At 38.4% G+C, this 24,948-nt stretch overlaps 1 protein-coding gene and 3 long non-coding RNA genes across 9 annotated transcripts; 1 reads left to right on the forward strand and 3 right to left on the reverse strand.

Moving 5' to 3' along the window:
* Nucleotides 1-7,327: 7,327 nt before the first annotated feature.
* Nucleotides 7,328-10,195, reverse strand: LOC144664082 (uncharacterized). Its single transcript, XM_078525212.1, has 4 exons — nt 8,873-10,195; nt 8,759-8,796; nt 8,061-8,098; nt 7,328-7,729 (listed from the first exon to the last, which is right to left on the reverse strand). The coding sequence occupies exons 1-4, from the start codon at nt 9,131-9,133 to the stop codon at nt 7,701-7,703; spliced, it is 366 nt and encodes a 121-aa protein (XP_078381338.1). The 5' UTR covers nt 9,134-10,195; the 3' UTR covers nt 7,328-7,700.
* A 701-nt stretch (nt 10,196-10,896) lies between these two features.
* On the reverse strand, nt 10,897-15,218 carry LOC144664083 (uncharacterized). 3 transcript variants are annotated; one of them, XR_013572751.1, is made up of 6 exons: nt 15,139-15,218; nt 13,934-14,426; nt 13,814-13,851; nt 12,963-13,003; nt 12,255-12,287; nt 11,230-11,285 (listed from the first exon to the last, which is right to left on the reverse strand). It is a non-coding gene; the product is annotated as an uncharacterized LOC144664083 (long non-coding RNA). The 3 variants fall into 3 exon arrangements; XR_013572750.1 differs by lacking the exon at nt 15,139-15,218 and adding an exon at nt 14,467-14,770 and having other exon boundaries at nt 13,934-14,384; XR_013572749.1 differs by lacking the exons at nt 13,814-13,851; nt 13,934-14,426; nt 15,139-15,218 and adding an exon at nt 13,078-13,756 and having other exon boundaries at nt 10,897-11,285.
* Nucleotides 15,219-15,985: 767 nt separating this feature from the next.
* LOC144662000 (uncharacterized) lies at nt 15,986-19,563 on the reverse strand. Of its 4 annotated transcripts, XR_013572378.1 has the most exons (6): nt 19,381-19,563; nt 19,178-19,215; nt 18,671-18,717; nt 18,026-18,063; nt 17,214-17,246; nt 15,986-16,402 (listed from the first exon to the last, which is right to left on the reverse strand). It is a non-coding gene; the product is annotated as an uncharacterized LOC144662000 (long non-coding RNA). The 4 variants fall into 4 exon arrangements; XR_013572377.1 differs by having other exon boundaries at nt 17,214-18,063; XR_013572376.1 differs by lacking the exons at nt 19,178-19,215; nt 19,381-19,563 and adding an exon at nt 18,793-19,066.
* Nucleotides 19,564-19,849: 286 nt separating this feature from the next.
* LOC144662001 (uncharacterized) lies at nt 19,850-22,040 on the forward strand. The gene is made up of 4 exons (XR_013572380.1): nt 19,850-19,987; nt 20,023-20,834; nt 20,925-21,005; nt 21,479-22,040. It is a non-coding gene; the product is annotated as an uncharacterized LOC144662001 (long non-coding RNA).
* The last annotated feature ends 2,908 nt before the right edge of the window (nt 22,041-24,948 follow it).

Genomic DNA, 24,948 nt, shown 5'->3' on the forward strand with positions numbered 1-24,948 from the left:
GAAATTAAAGTGTTTGTATGGGAATCCAACGGCAAATATCTTTACAAAAATTGAATTCTGGACAACTTATGAATTGTAAAGTTAAGATACTAGGCAAAAGTTCTTATTTGCCGAGTTTGAAGGATGTAGCTGGGCTAGAAAGCGTTCAGTTACGTTTTTAATTTCCCCATACATTAGTCTGTATTTTTTTCTGCATGATTGTTGCTGTTCGCAGGAAAAATTATAGACAAATGAATGTGACCGCTTTCTAGCCCAGCTACATCCTTCAAACTCGGCAAATAAAAACTTTTGCCTAGTATCTTAACTTTACTATTCATAAATTGTTCAGAATTCAATTTTTGTAAAAGATATTTGTCGTCCAATTCCCATACAAACACTGTAATTTCTACCCGCTTTGCCTACGGCTACTCGTCAAGATGACGTTGAAACCCGTGATAAGGGCTATTTAAATCCCCCCAACCTTCCCAGCAATAAAAAGGTCCTCCGTTGATTTATGTGACTGAAAGTAAAATTTTAACATCCAAAATCATCCAAAGTATCTCTTTATCTGGAAGACTCCCAGTCTGCCAAGTGAAATGCAAAATTTTTGCATACTATTTGGCAGACCAGGAGGCACGCCAGTATCCAAAGGACTCCAACGGAACTCCTAGAGAATCCGGGAGGATTCTGTTCAAAAGGGTGGTGATTATTTTTATCCCCGGTGCAGTTTGTTGAAGATAATAAATTTCATATTAACATGTAGTTGAGTATACTAGTTGATCTACCAGTAAGCAAGCACTGACAATTTGCTGTCTAAATTTGTTCAAGTGGAGATGTCGAATATGTAGAAGGTACTGTAAGGCTGTATGAGGCACAGTAGCATAACGGTTAGCATGCTTTTAGCCTTGTAGGGCAAGGATCGCTGTGTTGTGTTCTTAGGCAAGACACTTAACACGTGTAGTGCCCTACTCCACCTAAGGGTTAATTTATAAAATGGTTACTTTACTGGTAAGTTTTTAGGGAAGGAATGCTGGGGTTTACCTGCAGTGGACAAGCATCCCTTCTGCTGGGAGCAGCTTCAATCATACTACAGAAATCTAAGCCAAGTGTTATGTAGCAATTAGACTAGACTCCAAGTTTTCTTTGAACAAGAATAGTGAATGAGGTTCAAAAAACTACAATTTTCTGTGTGTTTTTTTTTTTAGCCAAATAGGAAGAATAACTTTCCCCTTCAAGAGCAAATGTGTGCATGATCATCGGATGATCATGCATGCTCTATCAGCCAAAAGAAAGCAGTGGGAGAACCAATCAGATTTGAGGCTTTCCAATAGGACACACTGAGTGTCGACTCATGTGAGGTCTAGGATGAAGAAAATAAACTCCCAATGTCTAACCTACAGTTATTTAACACTGTTTTGTAATGGCTGATAATTTAGCAATTTAGTAATGGGGTTATCTGGCATGTATAACTTGGGCAGAGATAAATTATTGTGATACATAAAGGAAGATGATTTAAAGGATCACATGAAGTGGAGTAGGAAAGGTATATTTCATGCATAAATGTACAAAATCAGTGTGTGAAAATATGGATCCTGGCCTCCCCCCCCCCTTCTCCTCCCCACCTGATTTACCAGTATGGAGTGAATTTTAATGTTATGAACACTCAAAATTTTTCAGAGATGCAGCCAAGTTGTTTTGCAATCTTCTGCTAAAGAACATTCTCTCATCAAAGTCTGCCAAACAAGCAAACTGAAATAGATCCCCCTTCGACAACAAAAACGTGAGTACCTTGCTCCAGCAATTTTTAAAATATATATTTTAAAGTTATTAAATACAGTTAAACTTTCCCAAGTGACATCTTATGTATGTGTGTGCGTCTGCTCATGTTAAAAGGACAGTTTCTTGGTTTTGCATGTGGTGAGATCACCAAATGACATAAAACAAAGGATTCAAGAGACAATAATTTATATTCAAATCACCGCACAACAGCTAACAGCTAAGCATTTCTGAAACACCAAGAATGCCCATTAAAATTGACTGAAAAACAACCTTATTATGGGTGGTATTTGGCCACATAAAGAAGTTTAGCAATATACCGGTAAATATTTTTAGAGTACTTTCTCAATGATCTGTCCAAAAAGGTTAAATTTTATTTGTTTTTGTTTTTTCTTTTACAACCTCAAGATTTTAAACCATCCTTAATTTCAGACATTTGCTACTGGCCAGTTTCTCATCTGCTTTTCAAAGGGGTGCATGGATGGTTTTTGTATCAGTTCCACAAAATAGTGTTATGGATATTTGTGCCCACAGCAAATGTGGAACAGTTCCATATTGAACCTACCAAAAAACTTTAGATTTAACTTACTGGTGTATTAGAAAAAAGCTTTAAATATATATTTCATGTATATTCTCAAAAAAAAATTCTGATCACAAACTTAGACCCAATCAAAAACCTGATCCACTCAATCCATGAGAGGAACTCAATTCAGGAATAAAATACAGCAAAAGAGCAGCATTTGAATAGGTTTGGTTGGACAGTTTTAATTACTGCACACAACTTTAGTTTTGGCACAGCCTCAGTCACATTTTGCGACATAGGAATGGTGGCTGATTAGCTTAGGGCATTCTTCTCATGTGCAGAAACTAGCACATAAATGAACGGCTATAGCTAGTAACAGGTGAACTGAGGCACTTGCCTCTGTAAAAAGAGGCTATGCATTAAAACATAATTAAAATACAAAGGAGGTGGGTTTTTTCTGATATTGCCTCAGTAAGAATTTGGCTGTTCAGTGTTGAGGCTGAAATGTGTCTTTCTGGGGTTTTCCAAAAGCCAGGGTCAAAGCAGGTTTTTCTTCATTGAGGTTTTTCCCCAGCAACACAACAATCATGTAAACCAGTGTAATTTTTTTTAAATATAATTTTGCTACCTGACAATTTTCTAAAGTGTATGTATGTAATAAAAGCAGGCTGGCTACCTAACATTGGTCAATGCTTAAAACAAATTTCTGAGATACTTGTAGCCATAATATCAAGGCTGGCAAAAAAATACTTTATAACCAAGGGATCATACCATCCCTCAATACGCATTCAGACATTCAGGTATGTTTAACAATAAAATGATCATAAAAACATATGATGAAATATATTTAACTATATATTTTTAACTATATATTTAACTGCAAAGTGAATATATTTCACTATTTCAACCTAACAGAAAAATGAATAATTGAGTGTAGTAAACTAAGTGCAATAAAATTTCTAAATGACCTAGTTTGAATGTGTTCAGTTGATATTTGATTCTGGAAGAATAATATACGAATAATAGTTATTCAGCTTGAAACAGAAAATAGACTGCAATAGATATGCAATAAGACTGGTGCGTTTTATGAAAAATTTGTAAGCTTAATGATGAAATAGTTTTGATACGTGCTCCGCTAGATATATTTAGCTTTTCATTAAGGCGGTCAAGACAGACAGCTTTAAGATAGGGTAGCAAGATGTACAGTCTTTTCAAGATTGATTTAAAGAAGTGATTAAGTTGAAATTAAAAAGTTGCTCTGAGTTTCTTGTAAAAAAATCCGATCACCTTCGGGTGGGGACGCGCTGATAGTCAAGTGTTCTTATAAAAGGTTGTTCGCGATACTCGAATTTTTCGGGGCATAGCAATACTAGATAGGTAGCATTGTTTGCTTTGTTTTAACTTGCTAAAACAGGACGCGTCTTAAATAAGAAGTGAATTAAAGCCGTATACACGCGCCTTGTTTTAGTCGTGATCGGGGTTTTGTACCATTTATACGGCCAGTATACGTCTTTATTAAAACGTGAACAAGTCCATGACCCGTTTATGCGAGCAATCAGAAGACTAAATTAAGACGCGTCTTAAAGACCACTTAAAAGCCCTGGTCCAACGTAAGCCGCGTTCTGTTTCAGACGCGCTTGTTTTGTAAACGAGGCGAGATTTTTTACCATTTAATAATTATACGCCCAGTTCGCGTCATATTTAAACTGCTTTTTTTCCTCGTATAAATAGCCCTATTGTTTCACGGCACAAATTTATAATGCAAAACGAAGCAATCCCAACAAAATCCGCGGAGCACTGTTGTAGGTTTTGGAGACCTGTGATTTAAAAGCTAGTAACATGTTGCCGCAAAAAAAGTTGCGTTAAAAATTACTGTATCCCTATGAACGAAACACGCTTTGTCATGTAAACAGTTTCAAATGAAAACTAAGTGCGCTTTGTTGTCTGTGAAATAAATCTCGGAAGACTGTTAAAAAGATAAGAATTTTCTATAGCCTCAACATTTACGTTGAATATTTTTATTACATTGGAAGTACTTCCAGAAGCTCGGCATTGAAATGTTGGATGGTTTATAAATCCGTTACTCGGCCAGTTTATAATGCAATTCTGTGCAGTAGACGATGCCTTTAGGTTATAACAGACTTTTAATCTTTTCTTCAATCAGCCGTTATGAAGGCGCACGCTTTTTGGAATGACACAGACAACGAACGCGGGTGTACTTGACAGCTAAAGTAAGCCGACAAAAAGAAAGCGTGCGAGCGCGCGCGCATTCCATGACTTACAAACCAACCAATAGGAATACGCCTTGACATAACTATCACTATAGAAACGCCAATTGATGACGCGTCTTGATAACCGCGCAGTTGTATTTTCATCTCAACAACGCATTGATACTGGGCGTGTTGCGGCTTCGCTGATAAGAACAAAACTCCACAGAGAGTTAAAAATAGCAAAGATTCTTTTGAAGCATGGTTTAAGAAGAACTAAAAGACGACATGATACTCGGAGGCGAGGAACTGTAGAAGGCGCTTTTACAGGTACCGTAATAATTCAAATAAGTTCTCGCGATACATGTGTGAAGTTTCTCTGTCGTCTTGCCCTTGTGCCTGCTTCATTAGGATTACTGTGAGACCGATCGATAAGATCTTCATGGATTGAATTCCATCTTGCAGTTAACCTAATGCCAGGACGAATGCGACATTACCTTGAGAGGGTAAAAAGCTAGAATATACAGGGCTTAACAGATTATCTCACTTGAGGTAAATAGAGGTTAATCGCTGTTCAGGTGTGTTGCTTGCCATAACGTGTTATCGTTGCTAATCGTAATGTGAAGAGCACAGTTTAGTTCTAATACTGCTTTGTAAATTTTATGCATGTTTGTCTCTGGTGATATTGTTTCAATTCGGAGTTTGATGGCATTTGTGTTACGTAGTACGAGCGAGGGATGTCCGAGCGATAGCACTTTTATGCGATTTCATCTTTGACTTCAAAACATTACCTTTCTGAGCTCCAAACGAACGAATCTTGTGATCGCGTTTTTCCAAAATGCAGTTTATCCTAGTAGTGCCTTCTTTTCCGAAATCGCTTTCAGAATGTTTGACTTTAGTCGTTTTAGTCGTTTTCGCGTTTACTAAGCAAACTCAATTGTTTACAAGCTAAATCAGTAGGGGTTCTTTGTTTAGTCAAGTAAATTCAACGACCTTAAAATAAATAACGTGAATTGATGTTGAGGCGACTCTATGCCCAGACAATGCGATTATAATTGACGGAGAACAATAAACTTTACTCTTAAACACGGAATATAACCTCAAAAATCAAAGATAAATTAGAGAAAATTAAATGCAGTTGGCTATGAGTGCCTTAAAGCAGACGAACGTTTAGGCTAAAGCAGTATTAAAAAGCGTTAAATTTGAATTCGGTTTTCTAAATAATAATTAGTGATTCCTTAATTTGTATTTGTTCATCATTGTTGACTTGTGGCTAACCTCAAAGTGTAACTTAAAATTAGAAGTAAAAAGCACTTGCAGTCAAGAGGGATGAAACGTAACTCAACTTTTAATCCCGGACTAATTTCAAAAGTTCATTGTGTACGCGCCGTGCTTTGAAAATGTTCTGGATGCATAGAAAGAATTGTCTAAAGACCCTCTAAATCTCCCAGTGGTTCAAAAATGTTCGACGTACACATCATAGCTATTGAAACTAAGTGTAGTACGAACAAACAGAATTTTACTTTAATCTAAGACTTTTAAGCTATGTTGGTCTGAATCAAGGCTTATTTTGCGTCATTCTTAGAAACATCAGTTAAAACGTACGTATAAAGCTATCACGAAAACCTACTTGAGTTACAACCTTGTCTCAAATTGTAATCAAACAATGCCTTTTCTGTCTTCTGTAGCATGTCGGTTGACGAAAACTAGTTCCCTTAACAAAAATATCGAAGAGCTTTCACTGCACAACCGCTTCTGGTTTTAAAAGCGATGTACTCAAAAGATTCAGAAGTTAGACCAAACTTGAATTAAGTTCTCATTAAAGAATGCGCGCAATCTATTTTTCGATGTTTGTCAACTTCAAGGGCTTACCTCACAAATGAGTATTGCTATGTGTTCTCATACACTGCAATAAAAGGTTTGATCAGCTCAGGAACAACTGCTTCGAAATAAATCGGAACTTAAAAAGTGGATACTCTCGTTTGGTTTATGGTCTGGTGTGGGATTTGGTCGCGGACTACTTGTGTTTCGTTTGTAATCATCTCGGTGTCTTTGTCGTTTCTTGACCAATTCTTTGCTGCTCTTTTGTTCATGACTTTGTTGACTTCCCTTTCTGATCTTATCCCTTAATGTCCTCATTATTTCCGTTGCTTGAATGCCAGTTTATAACATGTATGTGCAGTAAAGACTGGAGTAATTTGGCTTAATCGTCTCGGTGAAATTTTTCGCTGTGTGAATAAAATGCATCTTCCGACCCAGGGCTTCGTTTTCGTGTGGGAAGGAACAACCCGAGTCAGCCTGGGAAAAAATGAAGCATTCTCGATCCCAAAGCCGTCTGCCCTTCTCAGCCGGCGGGGCCTTGCACGAGGAAAAGGTGGCACATGATTTGATTAGCTAGATTTTAAATTCCCATTGTTAAAATCTAGCCAATCACTTAAAAAAAGATTGTCTACGTATCTCAGCGTCGTTTTCTATTGATGTCTTCATGTCAATCAATTAATCAATTAACACTTTTTCATCGATTAGGTCGTGTGCGTGCAGTTGGTTTCTATGTACGTGGCAGTCAGCCATTGCTTGAAAAAACTATGTAGTTACACTGCTTATTTAAAAACGCTGGCGAAGCGCGCTTACTATTGGTATATTCTTATGAAATATTCATGTTTTTATTCTGCTTTTTATGACTAAAAAATGTGCTTACGCGGCATATTATAAAACGATTGCGAATCGCTCCTGGTATAAATTCATCTTCATTGCAAAGTATTCCAACAAAATGCCTCGCGCTTTGCATTTGAGTTGTAACTTCTCAGTTTTATTTAGGTTTGTAAACAAGAAACAACAAAAGTTATAATAGTTGTGGAGTTTATTTTACTGGCTCCAGCCGTGCGGTCTGCAACATTGTTTACGAATCTTTACAGAGTTCACACCAGCTCACAATGTTACAATGCTTCCAACTTTTTTAAAGTTTTCCTCGACAGAGTTCAACGACTTTGCAAAAGAAATTAAACATGGAAATGTTACATTAATTCCAACATTTATTTCCAAAGAACAAACGTGTAATGATATAATTGAAACTACCCGACTTCAAGAAGTCTGACAAAACTACGACAGTTGTTGTATTTAAAAAAGTCTACTGTATGCACCAACGTTCCAAATGATACCAAAAATAGTTCGAAGATATAAACATTCAATCCTTTGAAAACATATCAAGGGCTTCATTAATTATCTTCTTTCTTGTTCTTGGTATCTGAAAACAAAATAATATTGTTAATGGGATAATTCTATAAATTTACCGGCTCACAGACTTAGATCAGAGATACACGATTGTGTATGTTACAAGTCGAGAGACCCGCAAGCAATGTTATCAGTCACGCTCGTGTTTATCGACATAATTGTCTTGTTTCTTCCTCGTGTTTGAATCTGCGTTAAATTGTTAACTAAAAGGTTGTGCGCAAATGTTCAATTACATCCGCTCGAAAAGTGGCGCGCGAGGACGCAATGTTGAAGGGAGCTATCAGATTTATATTACAGATGATGACTTTTGTTACCGCATTTAGTAAGAATTTAATCCTGCTTACCTTTTGTCGTCAGAGCAAAACACACTCGGAACAATAACCTGAAGCAGCAAAGAGAGAAAGCTCGTTAGTTCCTGTTGGTTCAAAATCGAGAAAAGAAATACCTGGTAAAACATACTAGCACTTACATTTTCTGTTACAATTTGTTTTGCATTCCGTGCCTTTCGTAGCCGGGCAGTTTGGTTTATTGCATAGAGCTTCATAACTCGCGTCTTTGCTTGAATTCCCACAAGTGCATGATTTTCCTGGCATTTTTAATTCTGTCAGCACTAATACAAGCTGCGGCGTTTTGTTGTAAACCTGAAGCCAGACTTGGGAGTAATTTGGTACAATCACAATCTTTTGTAGGACACAACGCCCAATGGGGTGAACTGATATTTGACTGATTGACAGGTTCGATTCTGTTGACTAGTTTATGTTGTTGGTCGAATTTTGTTGCTGCGGTTCACTAAACATGATTACCATTTGTTAAATTTAGACTGCCTAGCACTGAAAACAAATGTCAAAAACATGCACCCTCCTTTATACAAAACACAAGACAACTAACTCAAAGTCATAAAATTCGCCATGTTTTCCCAACTCCCTTGGTCTAACCGCAAACAAAATGCGCGCGAACCCGCCATATTGGTGAGAGCTATTCGATTAATACAGATGATGAATTTGCGGCCACATTGTTTTGTTAGAACTAAAACTCTGCTTACCTTATATTTTCATTGCAAAATGCATGATGAGTCATACCCTGTAACGGCAACGAAAGAACAGTCATTAGCGGATTTAACATGGAAAAAATATCGAATAGTGGCAGCATCACTAACCTCCCTCGCTACTCGGTTGACTTTGAGTGTTTGCAGGAGGCGTTGAATTTGTGTCTGAATTTCTAGTACATCCGCTGCTTCTAGAATACCCAGAGTGCTGGTGTGTTGTATGACTATGAGTTGTATTTCCTCGAGAATCTCTACTATGTTCGTCGCTTCTCGAGGAGCTGGGGCGCTGATGTGCTGCAATAGTAGAACAGTCGCCGTGTCTCGAATATCCATGATGGCGATGATTTGACGAGGTAGTTGAATTTCTACCATGTTCGCCGCTTCTCGAAGAGCTATGGTGATGATGTTGTGAAGTAGAATTTCTCTGATTATTTCTACTATATCCCTGACCTTTCGAAGGACCAGAGTGCGAGTTGGATGCAGAAGTTGATTGATGGTGTGAATTTCGACTGTGTGCGCCGCATCTTGAATAACCCGCCTCTGTACTCGAGTTTCCTCTTACCCGAGACTTGCCAGACATTTTGAATACTGTCTACTTCTTTAAACACAAATAGGCCTATAACGTGTTTGCTTTTCTACCTTGGAAAGCTTATGTCGAAGGATTCCGATCTTTTCTTATGTCGAAGGATTCCTTATCCTATCCATCTGATCTTTTATACGTGGCAGCAATCAATAGGGATAACATGTGATTGGTTGACTGCTTAGGTTCTGCTGACTGGCACTTTTGCGTGCGCTTTTTGTGATGTACGATAAATAAGTTTTTAAGGTGCTAAATTTAGAGCGAATTCCCCTTTCTGATACAAAATGAAAACATCTGAAAGATGTAGTTTTTCCTTTGAGAAACACGACATATACAACGCTGTGTGCTGTTTATTTCGTCAAAAAGCTGACGATGAAATTAAACCAGAGAGAAAAATCATCGAGTTGTCTTCACTTCCTCTGCTAAACCGCATACAAAACGCGCGCTTGATATTTGCATTACAAAGATACGTGGGTTATAATTTTATGATATCTTTGTTATCAAAGGCGGGAAAGAGCCAATTTGGTTGCGAAGCAATCAGTCAAGGGACTTACCCTTAGATCAAATTTTGGAAATGATATGGAAAAACATTCGCTGAACAAGATGGCTATTGACAGAGAAAACAACACCATAACGCGCGCTTAGAAGAGTTAGTAGACGCGCAGTTTCCCTGTCGTCTTTTTTTGTCGACTAACATCTTTGTTCGCTTGTTTACGCGCATTTACCTGTCGCCTATATCTTTTGTGACTAAGTGTCACAAAAGGACTCAATCTTGCGCGCATTTGGTTTCCATTTATCTTGAAGTCGGCTGTTGTTTGGCCAAAAATATGCTAACCATGCATATTGAGAAAACGCCATCAAAGCGCATTTTGTGTGCAAATACATCTTTGTTTTGATATGTGCCACCCCAGCCGTCGTTTGAGAAAAAAGATGCTTATACCGCATATTATATAATGCTGACAAAGCACGCTTGGTTCTATTCATTCTTATAGCAAAATGTTCAAAAAATGACATTGTAAATAAAATGAGCTACGAGAGACTCGTGGTGAGCTGGGCCATTTTACTAGGTTGATAAGTGACACGCGTCCTGCATACTGCTAGGATCAGCAATGTCGAATTCATCAAGTTTGTAGTAAATAATAAAGATGGTAAATTTTAAGCTCGGTAATAAATAATGAAGATGAAGTATTCAACATGACACGAGCATGGGACAAAGAAAAATTCTGTGTCCCCGACGGGAATCGAACCCATGGCCTCCCAGATACCGGTCACAAAAGAGATATGTAACAGGTAAATGCGCGCAAACAATCGAACAAAGATGTTATCGAAAAATGACATTGTTTTTGCAATACTTGGGCCTGTATGGTGTGAAATTTAATTTGAGGGAAACTGTGCTTAATATAAGTTCAAATTCTCTATTGCAAATTTCATGTGCGTGAAGCCATTTTTGGAATAATTGTTAAATTGGTCTGTTACCATGCGGAAATAAATCATTGTTTTACCCTCCTCCTCAAAGAAACACCGCGTATAAGCCATAAACAAAAGACAACTAAAGTTATATTCTTCGTGAAGTTTATTCCACTCCAGTTGTGTGGTCCATAACATGAGCTCATGTGCTTGCACAGTTCACATCAGAAATGAATATTCAAGTTGTTACAATGCTTCTAACTTCGGTGAAATAAACAACACTCAACTTGTGCATAAGAAATTTAACTTGAAAGTGTTACTTGTGTTCAAACATACGTGGTTATCATCAAAAGTGCAAAGAGCTAACAACTAATCGTTCAAACAAAACTACGAAAGTCTTTAAAACGTTTTAAAACAGTCCAGGCCCGCAACTTGTCCAGTGGTACCAAAACGCGTCTGGAAGTCAGAAGAGATAAATATTCCGTCCTTGTGTCCAAGGTCTTCATCAACTCTCTTCTTTCTTCCTTTCCTTGAGTGCTGAAAGACAAGGTGATCTTATTAATTCTAGTTCCTCTAAGTACTGGTGTAAGATAACAATTAGCCTTTGGAAAAGATAGCAATAAATTGCATTTTTGCGGATTTTCTGAGACCCGAGTCCGTGCTTGTTAGCAGGCAGCGAAACATGTTCGAGTGTATCAGCTCAATCAGGTAGTTCCCTTCCTCGTATTTTGGATTGTGCTCAATTGCAAACAAGACGATTGCGCGCAAATGTTCTACATACATTGTACCTTAATATTGTGTAGCAAGAATTTTAAATTGCTAACTAATTCAGGACAGTCACAAAATGTTATAAGGCCACATTGATGTTAATGTTGTGCGCATTGCTTTGGTTTCATATATTCATTAATCGACCGCTATTTTCGAAACATATTTCACCACTTTCAAGTAAATTGTTAACAGGTTAAATTTGCCTGAAGAATACATGTGTTTACGAAACTGTGAAACATTCAACAGAGATCGGCTCTAAGACAAATTATCGATGCTCCATCTTGAATCATTTGTCATGAAGCAAGATTTTCGGTGTGCGATCGATTGCATTTTGCTAAAATGATGATTTTAAGAAGCGGTTATTTAGAAAACTGCAGCAAATAATGCACGGTGATAAATAAGCGAATTTTGTGTTCAGTTCTCGCTTCAGTAAAGCTGCAATTGATAGATGCTCTGGAAAAGTGCTGTGTAAGCAATTCTTGATTAAAAGAAAGAAACCTTCGGCCTTTGAAATTAGCAAAGACTAATACTTCATCTCTTATTTAACTAACATTATATACTGAAGTACAAAATCGGCAAATGGGAAATCGAATGTGAAGGAAAGAACTGTTCCTAAAATTAAGCAAATTACATCTTAAAGAGGGCCAATCTATGATGTTCCAATTAGTGGGTGGTAAAATAATATTTAAGAATGAATCATTTCGGCTCTAGAAGTTTAAAGTTAAAAACACAACTCACCTTGTTACGACAGGATACAGGAGGCGCGCCACACTGAAATAGCGAAATGAAAGAAGGTTAGGTCTCAAAATAAAAAAGAATAGCGCTTCAATCAATGCACCTTACTTAATTGAAGGTCTCGTTGCGAAACAGTCGCTTTCGCCGCTGGAGAAGCTCTTGGTCGGCGCGGACCGGTTTTCTTTTTAATAGGATTCTTGGATGCCTGTTTTTTCTTTCCTTTTTTCTTTGCATAACCAGCGTCACTAGTCGTGTTAGCGCTCGCTCTAGATTTGCCCATTTTCGGCCTTTTTACGAAGACACTGACTCCCTTTCTGAGTTTTCTTGGCGCCACAACGGATAACCAATTCAAATGGTAACGTTTTCGATTCTGCGCTTTCTTGGAATGCGCCGCGCAGACGGTTTTTATTTATCATGTGTTTAGAGGACCCTTCAGACATATTCGCAACGTGAGCTAATTCTCGCTTTCTAAATATAGAACATAAATCGCTATGGCTTAGTTCAGGTGTAGCTTCCACTAAACGGTCTTAAAACAAATGTAGTCTGCTCAAAAGTTTATTCCTAGTGAATAACCCGAATAAAACGTCGAGTAGCATCCGCGCCAAAGATGGCGCGCTAGTCCGCCATGTTGACGGAGCCTCGAGTTACATGTACATGGTGGTTTTATATTCAATGATTAAGGTTAGTAAAAGGCAAGGAATACCTGCTTACCCTCTGCCGTCATTGCAAAACGCAACACAAGTCGCGATCCGCTGAAAAGGAAAGAAAAGAAGACCATTAGATTGTTCATAAACCAACTTTAAAACGATCGTAGCTTAGCACTTACATCCCCCGCAGCAACTAGAGCATTGATCGTTTGATGTATTCCGTGTGCGTGGATAATCTGCATCTCCACCCGTGTTTCCACGCGCTCCTGATTTACCAGGCATGCTAACTGAACTTAACACACGTACAATTTATGCTTTACTAGCTCGGCCGTTAGTTAAGCATTTACACTAACGACAGGCTTTTAGAGAACTAAGATTGCGTGCGCCGATTCAAGGGAAATCAACAATTCGAATGATTGACAGCGCAGATTCCTTTGACTGGCACTATCGGTTTTTTTAATGCCGTATCATTAACATGTTGCCTTGGGTATCTATTATGTGGCGATCAAACGTTGTTTGGCCATAAATGTGCTTGCATTGCACATAAGAAAACCCTACAACGCGCGCTTTCTATTTATACATTTCCTTGTTTTGAAAAAGCCAAATTTTCAATAATGCGCCACCCTACGCGTCTTTGCTTGACCAAAATATGCATACGAAGCATTAAATGAAACGCAGACAAAGCGAGTTTTGTGCTTACTCATCCTTGCAGTGAACTTTGTAACAACATGTCACGAGCTTCGTAATTTTCGAGACTCGTGAATCGCAATAATTGTGATTTCAACTTATTGTGAACTTGATTCTCATCTTCTAAATTGATATCTTGCTCAAACACGGTTACGGCGATGTATTTGTGTTTCTTTTTGACAGCAAAATAACGAAACACGTCATGAAGTAAAGAATATAAGCCCCTACCTTTAATCGTCACATCACCATACATTTCTTCCACCAAGCTAAAACAGGAAAGTAAAAAAGGCTCGTTGGATGGTTTCAGGGAAGATTTAAAGCGAACCATCTCATACTTATGATACTCACGCTTCGGTTTCACTGGCTTTTCTTCTTCAGGCTTAGGATAAGGAGGATCGTCTGTTATATTCGGTGTCACTTCTGTTTTTCCGGACATTTTTTTTAATATGACGACGGCAGGATATATCTTCTTTTCTCGCTTCGGGTAAGTTCTAATCGGGATCGGCAAGCGGTTTTTATGAAATGTATGCGCCTGAATTATGAAGCGCGTTATTGTTCCTCTTTCAGTATGGCTTCTACCCAGGCCATGGCCGTGAATTTGTTTTGAAATTGACCGCAGGTATGCAAAACCATGCTTTGTTTAATCACTCTGAGTTAAATTTACAACTGAAAAATGGTTGTAAAATAAGAAGAACTGCTTACGACATTGCGCGCAAGTCTGCCATGTCGAAGGAAACGATTAGAGAATTGAAAACTTGCTTACCTTCCTGTCACATCACAACACAGTACGAGCAGTACGCTTAAAAAGTAAATCAAAGGAAAAAGCTTGTTAGGTGCTTTACTTCAAAAACGAGGGAATAAAATTTCACACTAGAGCTTACATTTGTTATCATTTGGTCTGCAATCCGTTGATTTTGTATCACAACACGAGCCGTTCGATCTAATGCAGCAAGTGTAACCAGCGTCGTCAGTCGAGTTCCCACACACGCAGGATTTTCCTGGCATTTTCAAAGCTTTTTCTGTCAGTTTTCAAAACTAATGCAAGTTGTATCAATTTCTTTCTACCCGAAGCCAGGCTAAAGCCAATTAAGCAGAATCACAAGCTTTTATGAGACTAGCACGCGATCGAAAGGAATTGACATTTGATTGATTGAAGGGTAAAATCTGCTGACAAGCGTTTTTATGTTATTAGGTTTCTTAGTGAGATACAATAAACACGATTACGATCTGCTAAATTTAGACTCTGCAAGGTGCATTTCCCTAGGAAATGGAAAACAAATGTCAGAAACACGAACCAGCCTGTTTGCTTCAGTTCTTCACATATAACCTGCGCCCCATAATTTTTTTTCGTGGAAATCTGCGTATAAAGTCAAATCGGAAATAAAGATCATCGAGTCCTTACGCCTTCCTTGGTTTTACCGCAAACAAAATGCGCGCTTCACATTTGCATTACAAGAATGCATGGGTTATAATATTTGTCATTTTCATGATATCTTTGTTCTCAAAAGCGGGAGAGCCCAATCTGGTTGCGCGCAGTCAGTCGAGGGACTTACCCTCAGATCGAATGTTCGAAGAACATTCTAGTAAACAGTGACTGTTGTAAAAAACACGAGAACGCGCATATTTAAGAAAATGCCATCTGCGCAACGCTCCTGACTTCATATTTTTTCCTTTGTGATGCACAAAAATGGGTTCTTATAATACGAGCAGAGTGAGCAAATTATTTTCTTGTTACTTCGGATTCCTAGACACGTCCCTTAGACTAAGAACAACATGAAACGCATATCTAACTTTTGTTGTAATCTTTGCGCGCAATTGAAAAACGGATTATCTCATAACCCTTCCGCGTCGTTTTCCATTACTGTTAATCAATCGAAAAGCGTTTTCTTTTAATTGTTTGTTTGTTTGTTTTTTGCACGCATTGGGTTTCCATTGTTTTGGCGGGCAAACGTTGTTTGGCCAAAAATGTGCTTATATTGCATATTAAAAAAAACGCTTGCAAAGCGCGCTTTCTATTTATGTACATCTCTGTTTTGATGTTATCTTATTTCCGTTTTTGTGCCACACCAGGCGTCGTTGCTTGAAATATATAGGCTTACGCCGCATAAAATAAAATGCTAACAATGCGCGTTTTGTGTTAACTCATCCTTGGAGTGAAATTTTCAAACAAAATGCCACAAACTTTGTAATTTATAGATTCACAAAGGATACTTAGGTTTGTACCGCGTAGAAACTATTTTGCTGGAGTTTTTTCTTTTTGTTGATGCAATTGTCTAATTGAAAATTTCATGGGCATGAAAGCTCATTTTGGGGTCATTCTTCGTGTAAATTGTTTTGTTCCGATGTTACCCCCCTCTCTTAGTCAAAAAACAGGATTATAAGTCATAAACAAAGCACAACTAAAGTTACATTCTTTGTGAAGTTTATTCCACTCCAGTCGTGAGGTCCATAACATCAGTTCATGTGCTTGCACAGTTCACATCATAAATGAATGTTCAAGGTGTAGCAATGCTTCCAACTTCGGGGAATCAAACAACACTTTCCTTGTTTAACTGGAAACTGTTACATATATTCAAACACCGGTATAGTGGTATACGTGTTGATAATGACAAAAATGTGCAACGAAATGGCAAAAAATTACATCAAAAGTACAACGACATGACAACTAGAACTCTAAAAACTCTCAAACAAAACTATAAAAGAAGGCCCGCAACTTGTCCAAATCTACAAAAAGAACTTGCTCCAAGTCAGACGAGAAAAGCATTCAGTCCTTGTGTCCAAGGGCGTCATCATATCCCGTCTTCATTCTTGTGGGTTCTGAAAGAAAGGATAAGAAGAATATTAATTCTTGTTCTTCTAAGAAGATACATAACCTTAGAGAAGAAAAGCAGTGCATTTACAAGTTGCACAGACTTACAAAACCGCTTAATGTGGCGTGTATTGCTTATTTTTAACCTAGAATATTGCGCGCAAATGTGTTACATCTCCTATGAATTCAGTTTTCCATGTGTGTTTATCCATTGACAATTATTTTCGAAAGATAATTCACTTTGAAGTAAACAGTTAGCGAAGTCGAGCCATCTAAAGAATGGATGTTTTCACTAAAATCTTAACGAGAACCATTCGACAGAATTTCAACCAAAATCGAATGTCTAAGGCGAAAACGAATAATAATAATGCGCCATCTTGAATATTGATCATAAAGCACACCATTCGAAGATTTTCGGTGTAAAATTGGAAGCACTTTGCTAACATCGTGATTTTAAGAAGCGATTGTTTGAAAGATTGCAGCATTTGACTTACAGCGATAAAATCAAAGGAATCTTGTGCCTAGATGTCAGTTTTTGCTACGTTTGAGCCATGCTCTAAAAAGGTGCTGTGTAAGCAATTCTTGGTCGAATAAAGAAACCTTCGGTCTTTGAAATTATTTATGATAGATTCTTGATGTGATATTATACTAGAATTCAGGATCAATGTATCATAAAGTTAAATTAACTAGGGAAGTGATTTGTTTTGCTAACAACTCTTTCAAAATTGATAATTTTTATGACTTGTATCAAAGGTGTGGGTGGCACAATAATTGCAATGTATCACTTTCGCTTTTGAAACATGCTAAAAAACAGCTCACCTTTTTACAATATGGTACAGGATGCGAGCCACGCTGGAAAGGATAAGAAAAAGCATGTTAGCTGTGCCACAAATATAAAGAAAAACAATTAAACGCGATTTACTGAATCGATCCTTCACATCGAAGGGTTGATTGCACTGTAGCAACTCTTCGCGAATGTCTTCGTCCGTGTCGAGAAGCGTGAGTCGCAGTGTCGCAAAGATATCTCTGACATCCCGCCATCGTTCGTTGAACGCGTTTAAGGCACTGATAACCAGCGTCAAGAGATGAATTAGCTGTGGCCCGAGATCTTCCTGGCATTCTAGAAGGTTAATGATACTGAGACACTCGCTCGTTCACTAAGTCCTGTTCGTAACACGTGGGTTAGCATTTGTCATGAAGACTAAGACAAGAACATTTTATTTTCGAACCCGCGCTCTTAAGGCATACGCGTCGCATATCTAACGCCAATTTTGTGTTCAGTAATTGCTAGATTGCGCCCCGAGATCATGCTGACTTTTGATGACCGTGGAGTAACAAAGTTGTTGTGTTCCTCTCTAAATTAATACCTTGCTGCGGCGCGGTTTAGGCGGTATATTTTTCACTTTAAATTTGTTCTGAATCGTTGTATACAATGTCACGTTTTGAATCATCATTCTCAGTTTATTTCAAGCGGATCTACGGCTAGAAAAATGGCTCTAAACTCAAATCGAGTAACGGCTGCTCGAAACATGGCGCGCAATCCGCCATATTGTTTTGACGAAAAAGTTATCTTCAATGAAGTTCAATGTAAAGCAAAATGAAAAAATGTTTAAAATCAAAGCTTAGCTTACCTCATGTCGTTAAAGTATAGTGCACCATGAACCCCATCCTGAAATAAAACAGGAAAAAGGCTAGTTAGTTGGTTCACAATGAAAATAAGCATGTACCAGTGATAGCCCTGAAATACCTCTTTCTCGCTCGGCAGATCGAGGAGGGTTTTGGGGATAACCCGGATCTTTAGGCTCGTTTCCTTTCGTGCCTGATTTTCCTGGCATTCTTTAAACTTTTGAGGTGTTGAACAAGTAGAACGCAAAATTAAAAGCGAGTGTTTCACTTGAAACTCCGTTCGACGATTGTGCTGACTAAGCTAGTAGCGCGTGCTTTTTGCCTACGACGTCAGCTGTCATCGGTGCGCGCATGACTGGCAATTATTTCGATGGTGCTGACCGAAGCATTTTTTTCCTGTGCGACTGAATTAGGTATTTTCATGCTTTGTGATTCTAAATCAATATTTTTCCCCGACTTATTTCTCCATTAATTGAGTATGAATCTTTATATAGAAAGAGACGTTTTGCACAATAATTTTCGGCCTTTATTCGGGTGCAAACAAATTGCGTCTGCTTAAAAGGTGGCGCGAAAGGCCACCATGTTGAAAGAAGTGATAGAGTATGTCGAAAGGATCACTTTGCCTTGTAAAAATGTGAAAACGTGCTTACCCTTCAACGTCATTGCAAACTGCAGGACGAATCAGACGAATCAGACGCTGAAACAGCAAAGAGAAAAAGGTCGTTAGATGGTTTGGAAACTGAATAAGAGGAAAGTTGCAAAAAGCACTTACACCCCCCGCTATAATTGGATGAATTTCCGCCATAGTCTGGACAGGATGAAGTTTGCTGAGAATTTCCGCCATACCCTCCGCAATACCCTTCATACCCTCCGCTTTGAGATTTTCCACTATCTTGTGTTGTGTTAGAAGAACTGCTTTGGGAATCTTGGCTAACACAGCTGCTTCTATCATAACCAGAGTCTGTTGTTGAGTTTCCAGTCGACCCGGATTTTCCCGACATTTCTATACTATCAATTTGTATCAATTTTACAAGTAGTGTAGTGTCGTTTCTTGCTCTTACAAACTAATGTAGGTGGATCACAAGGTTTTATAGGACGTGGCACATTTAACATCCAATGAAAAGGCATTAATCAGGTCACATGAATGTGTTTCTTACCTTCTAAACTCGAGCTTTACGTCACAGCATTTCTTTTTCTGAGAACAAAATGGAAAACAAATATTAGAGACATGTGCGAGCCCATTTTGATAGGAAACATGATGCCAGGCAACCAACAAATTACGAGCTCCTTTGTCTGTTCAAAAGAAAAGTTGCGCCTAAAATTGTTCAAATGAGAAGGAAAGTTCATCAAGTTCCCTTACCTCCCTTGGTTTTACGGCAAACAAAATGCGCACTTCATATTTTCATTACAAAGTTGGTCGTTTCACAATATCTTGGTCATTTCCACAGCATCTGTGTTTTTCGAAGGCGGGAAAAATCCAAGTTTGGTTGCGACGCAATCAGTCGAGGGACTTACCCCTCAGATCAAACGTTTGAAGCGATATGGACGAACCTTCGAGTGAACAATGACTGATTATGCTTGTGTAGATCATAAGAACGCGCATTTCGAGGAGTTGATAGGTGCGCAGTGATCCCTTCAAAATCCTTTTGTCAAAATTGTTTCCTTTCGTTTGTAAAGAAAGAAGATTGAAACGAAGCGGAAATTAAAACTCTTGTGGTCTCTCTCTTTTGCATGACGTCTTTCGTTTATGCAGGTGTCAATCAAGGAAGCTTTTAGTTGGCTTTTCACTCACGATCATCTATTTTTGGCGCCAATCTATTCTCCCAGGATGATAATGTTATTACGTTTTGGCGGGTTATTGACGCAAAGAAGTAATTCTTCCTGACTGTGTTTTTGTTTCCCAGAAAACGCGCCAGCGAAGCACTTTTGAGGTCTACTTGAGAACGCGCTAGCGAAGCACTTTCGAGGTTTGCTTAAAACGCGCTAGCGAAGCACTTTCGAGATGATTAATGGCTGAAATATGTGCTCGTGAAGCAGTTTCAAAGCTGTTCCTGTCGCGTGATTGACAAGCTGTCCATCTCTCAGCGCCGCATTGGCGAAGAATGTATTTCTCAATAGCTCGAGGGCTTCTCTGTGGACGAATCTGTTATCTTTTCATCGTTAATTCTGTTATCTTAACATCGCTGAAGGCCGATCTGAGCAAAACTCGTTCCCTTTTTTGGTCATTTGTACTAGTAAGGCGACACTGCACTTTGCTAATTTTACTGTGGGGTAAATTGTTTTGTTCGGCTTTCAATTTCGTGGCGTGAGAAACCGACATTATTTGTCATTTATTTTTAATGCATCTTAATCCCCCTTTGTTTTGGACACTTAAATTAAATTTCTTTCGGTTTCTTATACGCACGGAGTTTCCCGGCTATATGAATTGTTGCATTCTGATTGGCTGATATTTTGAGCACTGTAGCGCGTGTTTAGCACTCCATTGTTCTTCAAGTTTGCTTGTTAAGCACTTTCAATGAAGCAAAAAGCCCCCGCAATTCCGAGTTCCCTGATTGGTGGATATTTTCAAGTAGAAATTTCCCTTCAGCTACCAGCGTTTTAGGTATTTTCCCGTCCTAAGCGTATAATATTCTAAAGTTTCACAGCGTCATCTCATCGCCATTCTCGCTTCAATTCTTATTGCAATGGATCCAAAAGTCGAAAAGCTCTTAGAGGGAAAGTCTGACGAAGAGAGATTTCAAGCGATAGCGTTTTCATTTCAGTGCCTTTTAACAAGGCCTACATGTAACTCATACCGAGACGCCCCAATGAAAGGTAAGGCATATTCTTTTGCTGGTCAGGTTGTCAATGTTGTGCTCTTTCTCATGCGAATGACACTAAATCGAATTTGTCCCTCTTTCACAGATGAGCTCAGGGCGACAGTAAAGTTGAACCGTGAACCGAAATATTCCTTCGAGGAATCAAGCGACGAGGAGGACAGTTCAGGTAAATTATATTTATTGATTTGTATTTCCAGTGTTGTGTTACTCGTGGAACATCTTTAATCGACGATGGAGCGTTTGGTAAAATCGAATACGAAGCGACTTTAAATATACGGCATCTAAAACCCTTACAATATAACTCCGTATTATAATTTTAACTTGATAATGATGACATGGCGTCATCGAAACGTCGTTCTATTTTCCTATCGCTTATTTTTCTTCTCAAATGCTTAATGATATTCTCGAGAAAATTTCCTCATGGCTCCAAGCCAGGTTCTTCGATTATGTTTTAATTAGTTCAGTGCCGCGTCCTCTCCTTTTACGAAGTTTTTATTATTTTTCAAGATGTTTTACATGTGTATAAAATCCGCGATGTTCTTAAATTTTTCCGTATCTTAAATTTTTTTGTGGCGCGAACTTCTATGCAATGTCGCTTCGAATGCAAGATTAACATGTTCGTTTATTTGTTTATTTCAGAATGATGAATCAGCAAGAAATGTTACAGAAAAATTCTTCCCTTCATCATTGACGCAATGATACGAAAACGAAGATCATGTCATGGATAAGTTTACTCCCGTTTATCGCGATGTTTGATCATCATGTGGTGTCTGAATTCCACAAGGAAGAAACATGAAGGAAGCTATTCAAAGACGATCGGGTGACGCAAACAGCACGTGCTGAAATGGATCCTTGACTCTCGATCCATGGTCTTGTTCCAATTAATAGCTATTTGTGAAGGTCATATATTCGATAATTTAGTTTTCGTGTGTGCTTTCTCGTCGCTGCACAGAGAAGACTTTGTCGAAAGTGAAAATATGTTTTTACGTTTCGTTTATTGGACTTTGCACGTTCGAAGCAATGTTTATATTGAAACTGTCACCTGTACATAAAATCGTTATCACTGCTGTATATTTCTGTTATGAAAAACAAAGCAGCATTTTTTCGACATGTTGTAATAATAATTTATCCCATATGGTTCTTTTTTTTTTCCTTGACCCGGGTTTATTCCAAAACTTGAGAATAAAAACATTTAAACTTGCGACTTTTGCTGTGTTGTTGGTGTCAGTTGATTGAGCTGTTGGGATATTTTTTACCAATAAAAAGGGGTTTTGTCGTAAAATAAAACTTTTGTTCTTTTAACGGTGCGAAAATCATTAGTCATTTGATAATTTGTGTAAAATTGTCGACATTCCAGTTAGAAGATTCGGAAAATGTATTTATTGCATTAGCATATGCTGAAACCGTTGATGAACTTAACTTTTGCCCCTACAAACATAACCGTCCTCTGTCGCTCTCATTTATTCGGTAAAACACACAACCTAATTTATTATTCCAATTTGAAAATAAACAAACCAACAAGTTCTTACGAATATTATTTTTATTGGCGGAAAAGAAACTGTTTCGAAACTGAAAGTCGCCTGAAACCATGTTTGGATTTCAAATATATTCATATTTACAATTGGAAAGGTTTCGTTCTCTTTGCGCCTCGTTTAACATGGCGTTTCATATCTCTCTTAAAATATATATTTTTGAGCTTGTTATAAAATCACAAATAAGGAAAATAAATGTATTTGACGCTTGTAAAGCTGTTTTAAATCGAAAGACACAATTTTGCGGCCGAAGATTTTCCCCTCTAAAGTTTTTGCTTACCTAAGCACCATTTGCCCGGGCAAATTTACATTTTCACCAATAACATGCAAAGCCGTCATACGATTTAGCATTGAAAGTTTCGGGTTGTTTAAAGAAATCTCATTATGATTTCCGCTTGTGGGGGTTTCCCTTATTCATGAGTACTCCAATTCGCACGAAATTTGCCAAAGGAGGGAATGATATTAAAGAAAACGTCTTTAACAACGGTAAAATTCGAATTTTCACAACACGGCCGAGGTCGTTTCTCACAAGGCGTTCGTAGCGCGCTTGAGTGGAGGTTGGGTCCCAAAGCATTGTTTCAGGGTCAAATAGATTCGTGTTTCCGAGAAACGCAGCGATGTGTCTTTGATAAACATTCTCGAATTTACAGTCATGCAAAACTCTTTTCCCGATCACTGCACTTAATGACAATTACAACACGTTCCCATTTGAAATATAAATGCAAAATGTTTGTGAAAATGTTTGTACCTGTGACTGAATATTCCGAGTACTCTTCAATGAATATTGCGAGAAATGTGTCAATCGAAAGTAAATCGCCGATATGTAACGCAATTATGTTTCTTATCGCTCAAGTCTTCTACTTTGTTCGGCTTTATATATTTACGCCTATAAAATATATAATTGCCCTCATATCCTGCCATTTTCAGGGAAATTCCAGTTCTGTTTTTAGTTTCCCTGGCATAAAAGAAATTAACAGTTGCCCACGCTATTTTTTAAGGGAAAGAAAATTTTAAGTTTGATTTCATACAACGGAAGTTCTAGAACGAGTGAGATAAGCAGAGAAAATAGTTTGAAATTAATGAAATAATTCCGGCGGATGTATAGATGTTTTCACCGTTACAGACAGATAGGCATTCGAGGTTTCTATTCCATGGTTTGTTCTGGATTTTTCTGTTCTGTAAATTAAGTTTTAGAACTTAGGTTAAACCGTTGTCAACAAATGTCGATGTAATTAGTATTCAAAACGGCCGGTGTCATGCAAGCTTCGAGTGAGCGTGACAGAGACCTGTAGGTAGCCACTTTGCTGACTTGTTGCTAAGAAATCGAATAAAATTTTCTCTCTTTAAAGAGGTAGAATTTCCTTTTTCCTTCATCTAGTTTAAGCTGGTAGCTAAATGTATTTCCACATTAAAAATAAGCGACCATAATTTTCCCAGATACGAAAATAAACGAGACTACAGTCAATTTTCTCAAAGAGGACATCTTTCAAGGGCGGAGATAGTTTTCATGTCCCGGCCAAATGCCGCTTGTTTTTCTATAATAACTCCCTTTTAAATACGTCTGTCTTCATGCCTAGGTGGCTTAACAGGCCGGCGATTAAGGCTTGCAGCTTTCACTGAGCGTAAACATAAGCACGGATTCTTGTGCTTATGCTCATAGTACAAGCATTTAACCCCGGTTTCTGTAGCAAAAAATAACTTAAATAATTCTATCCTCCGCTGGATGGGATGCTAGTTCATCGCAGAGCCCCCGGTATTAAATTCGCCGGTACCCATTGATACACTTGTATAAAGAGAAGTTTTATGAGAGTAAAGTGTCTTGCCCAAGAACACCACATAGTGACCCAGACCAGGGCTCAGACTTAGACCACTCGATCCGGAGTCCAACACGCCAACCATTACGCCACCGCGCCTCTCACAAACTCTCTTTAAGGCGTACACCTTAGTTGAGGTGAATAGCGGACACTTTCTAAGCAAAATTTTGATTAAAAGGGAGCATAGGCTATCAACAGTCTTTCTCTACAGCCCTCTGTTCCTTACACCTTTGAACTGATGTCGACTCTTGGCTGGGGACTTAATCTCTGCTTCGAGGAAACGACCCCGGGTGTTCCAAAGACTATCTTTCTTACGCCTTACAGATTCCATGTCAAAGTTTATCTGGTAATGCTACTAGAGGGTTTTCGCAAGATGTACCCAAGTCATTTCCATTTCTTTCTCTAGATAGCTCGATGTTACTGACACTGTCTGACCATCTGCAAAATTCTGCACAGACACTTGTTGGTGCAAGATAAGGGTTTTTCATGGATACTTTGTTGATCTCCATGTCTCTAATCCATAAAATTAAACTGGCTTGGTTTGGTTTCTGTGATTCTGTTCCGTGAGCGCCAAATATTCCTCGTATTGACAAAGGCTGCTTGTGCCTTTGGTATCCTTATTTTGTTGTCAGTGTTTGTCCCCCCTTGCTTGTCGTTGGTACTACCCAGGTAGGTAAAAGATTTTAACGTTTTCAAGTCCCCCTCCCCCATCAAAGCTGTCTAATATAGCAACAATGCTACTGGCTCTGAAGTAATCACTAAC

This window comes from Oculina patagonica, chromosome 8 (genome assembly GCF_052425735.1).
Source record: "Oculina patagonica isolate OP01 chromosome 8, crgOcupat, whole genome shotgun sequence".
Classification (NCBI taxonomy): domain Eukaryota; kingdom Metazoa; phylum Cnidaria; class Anthozoa; order Scleractinia; family Oculinidae; genus Oculina; species Oculina patagonica.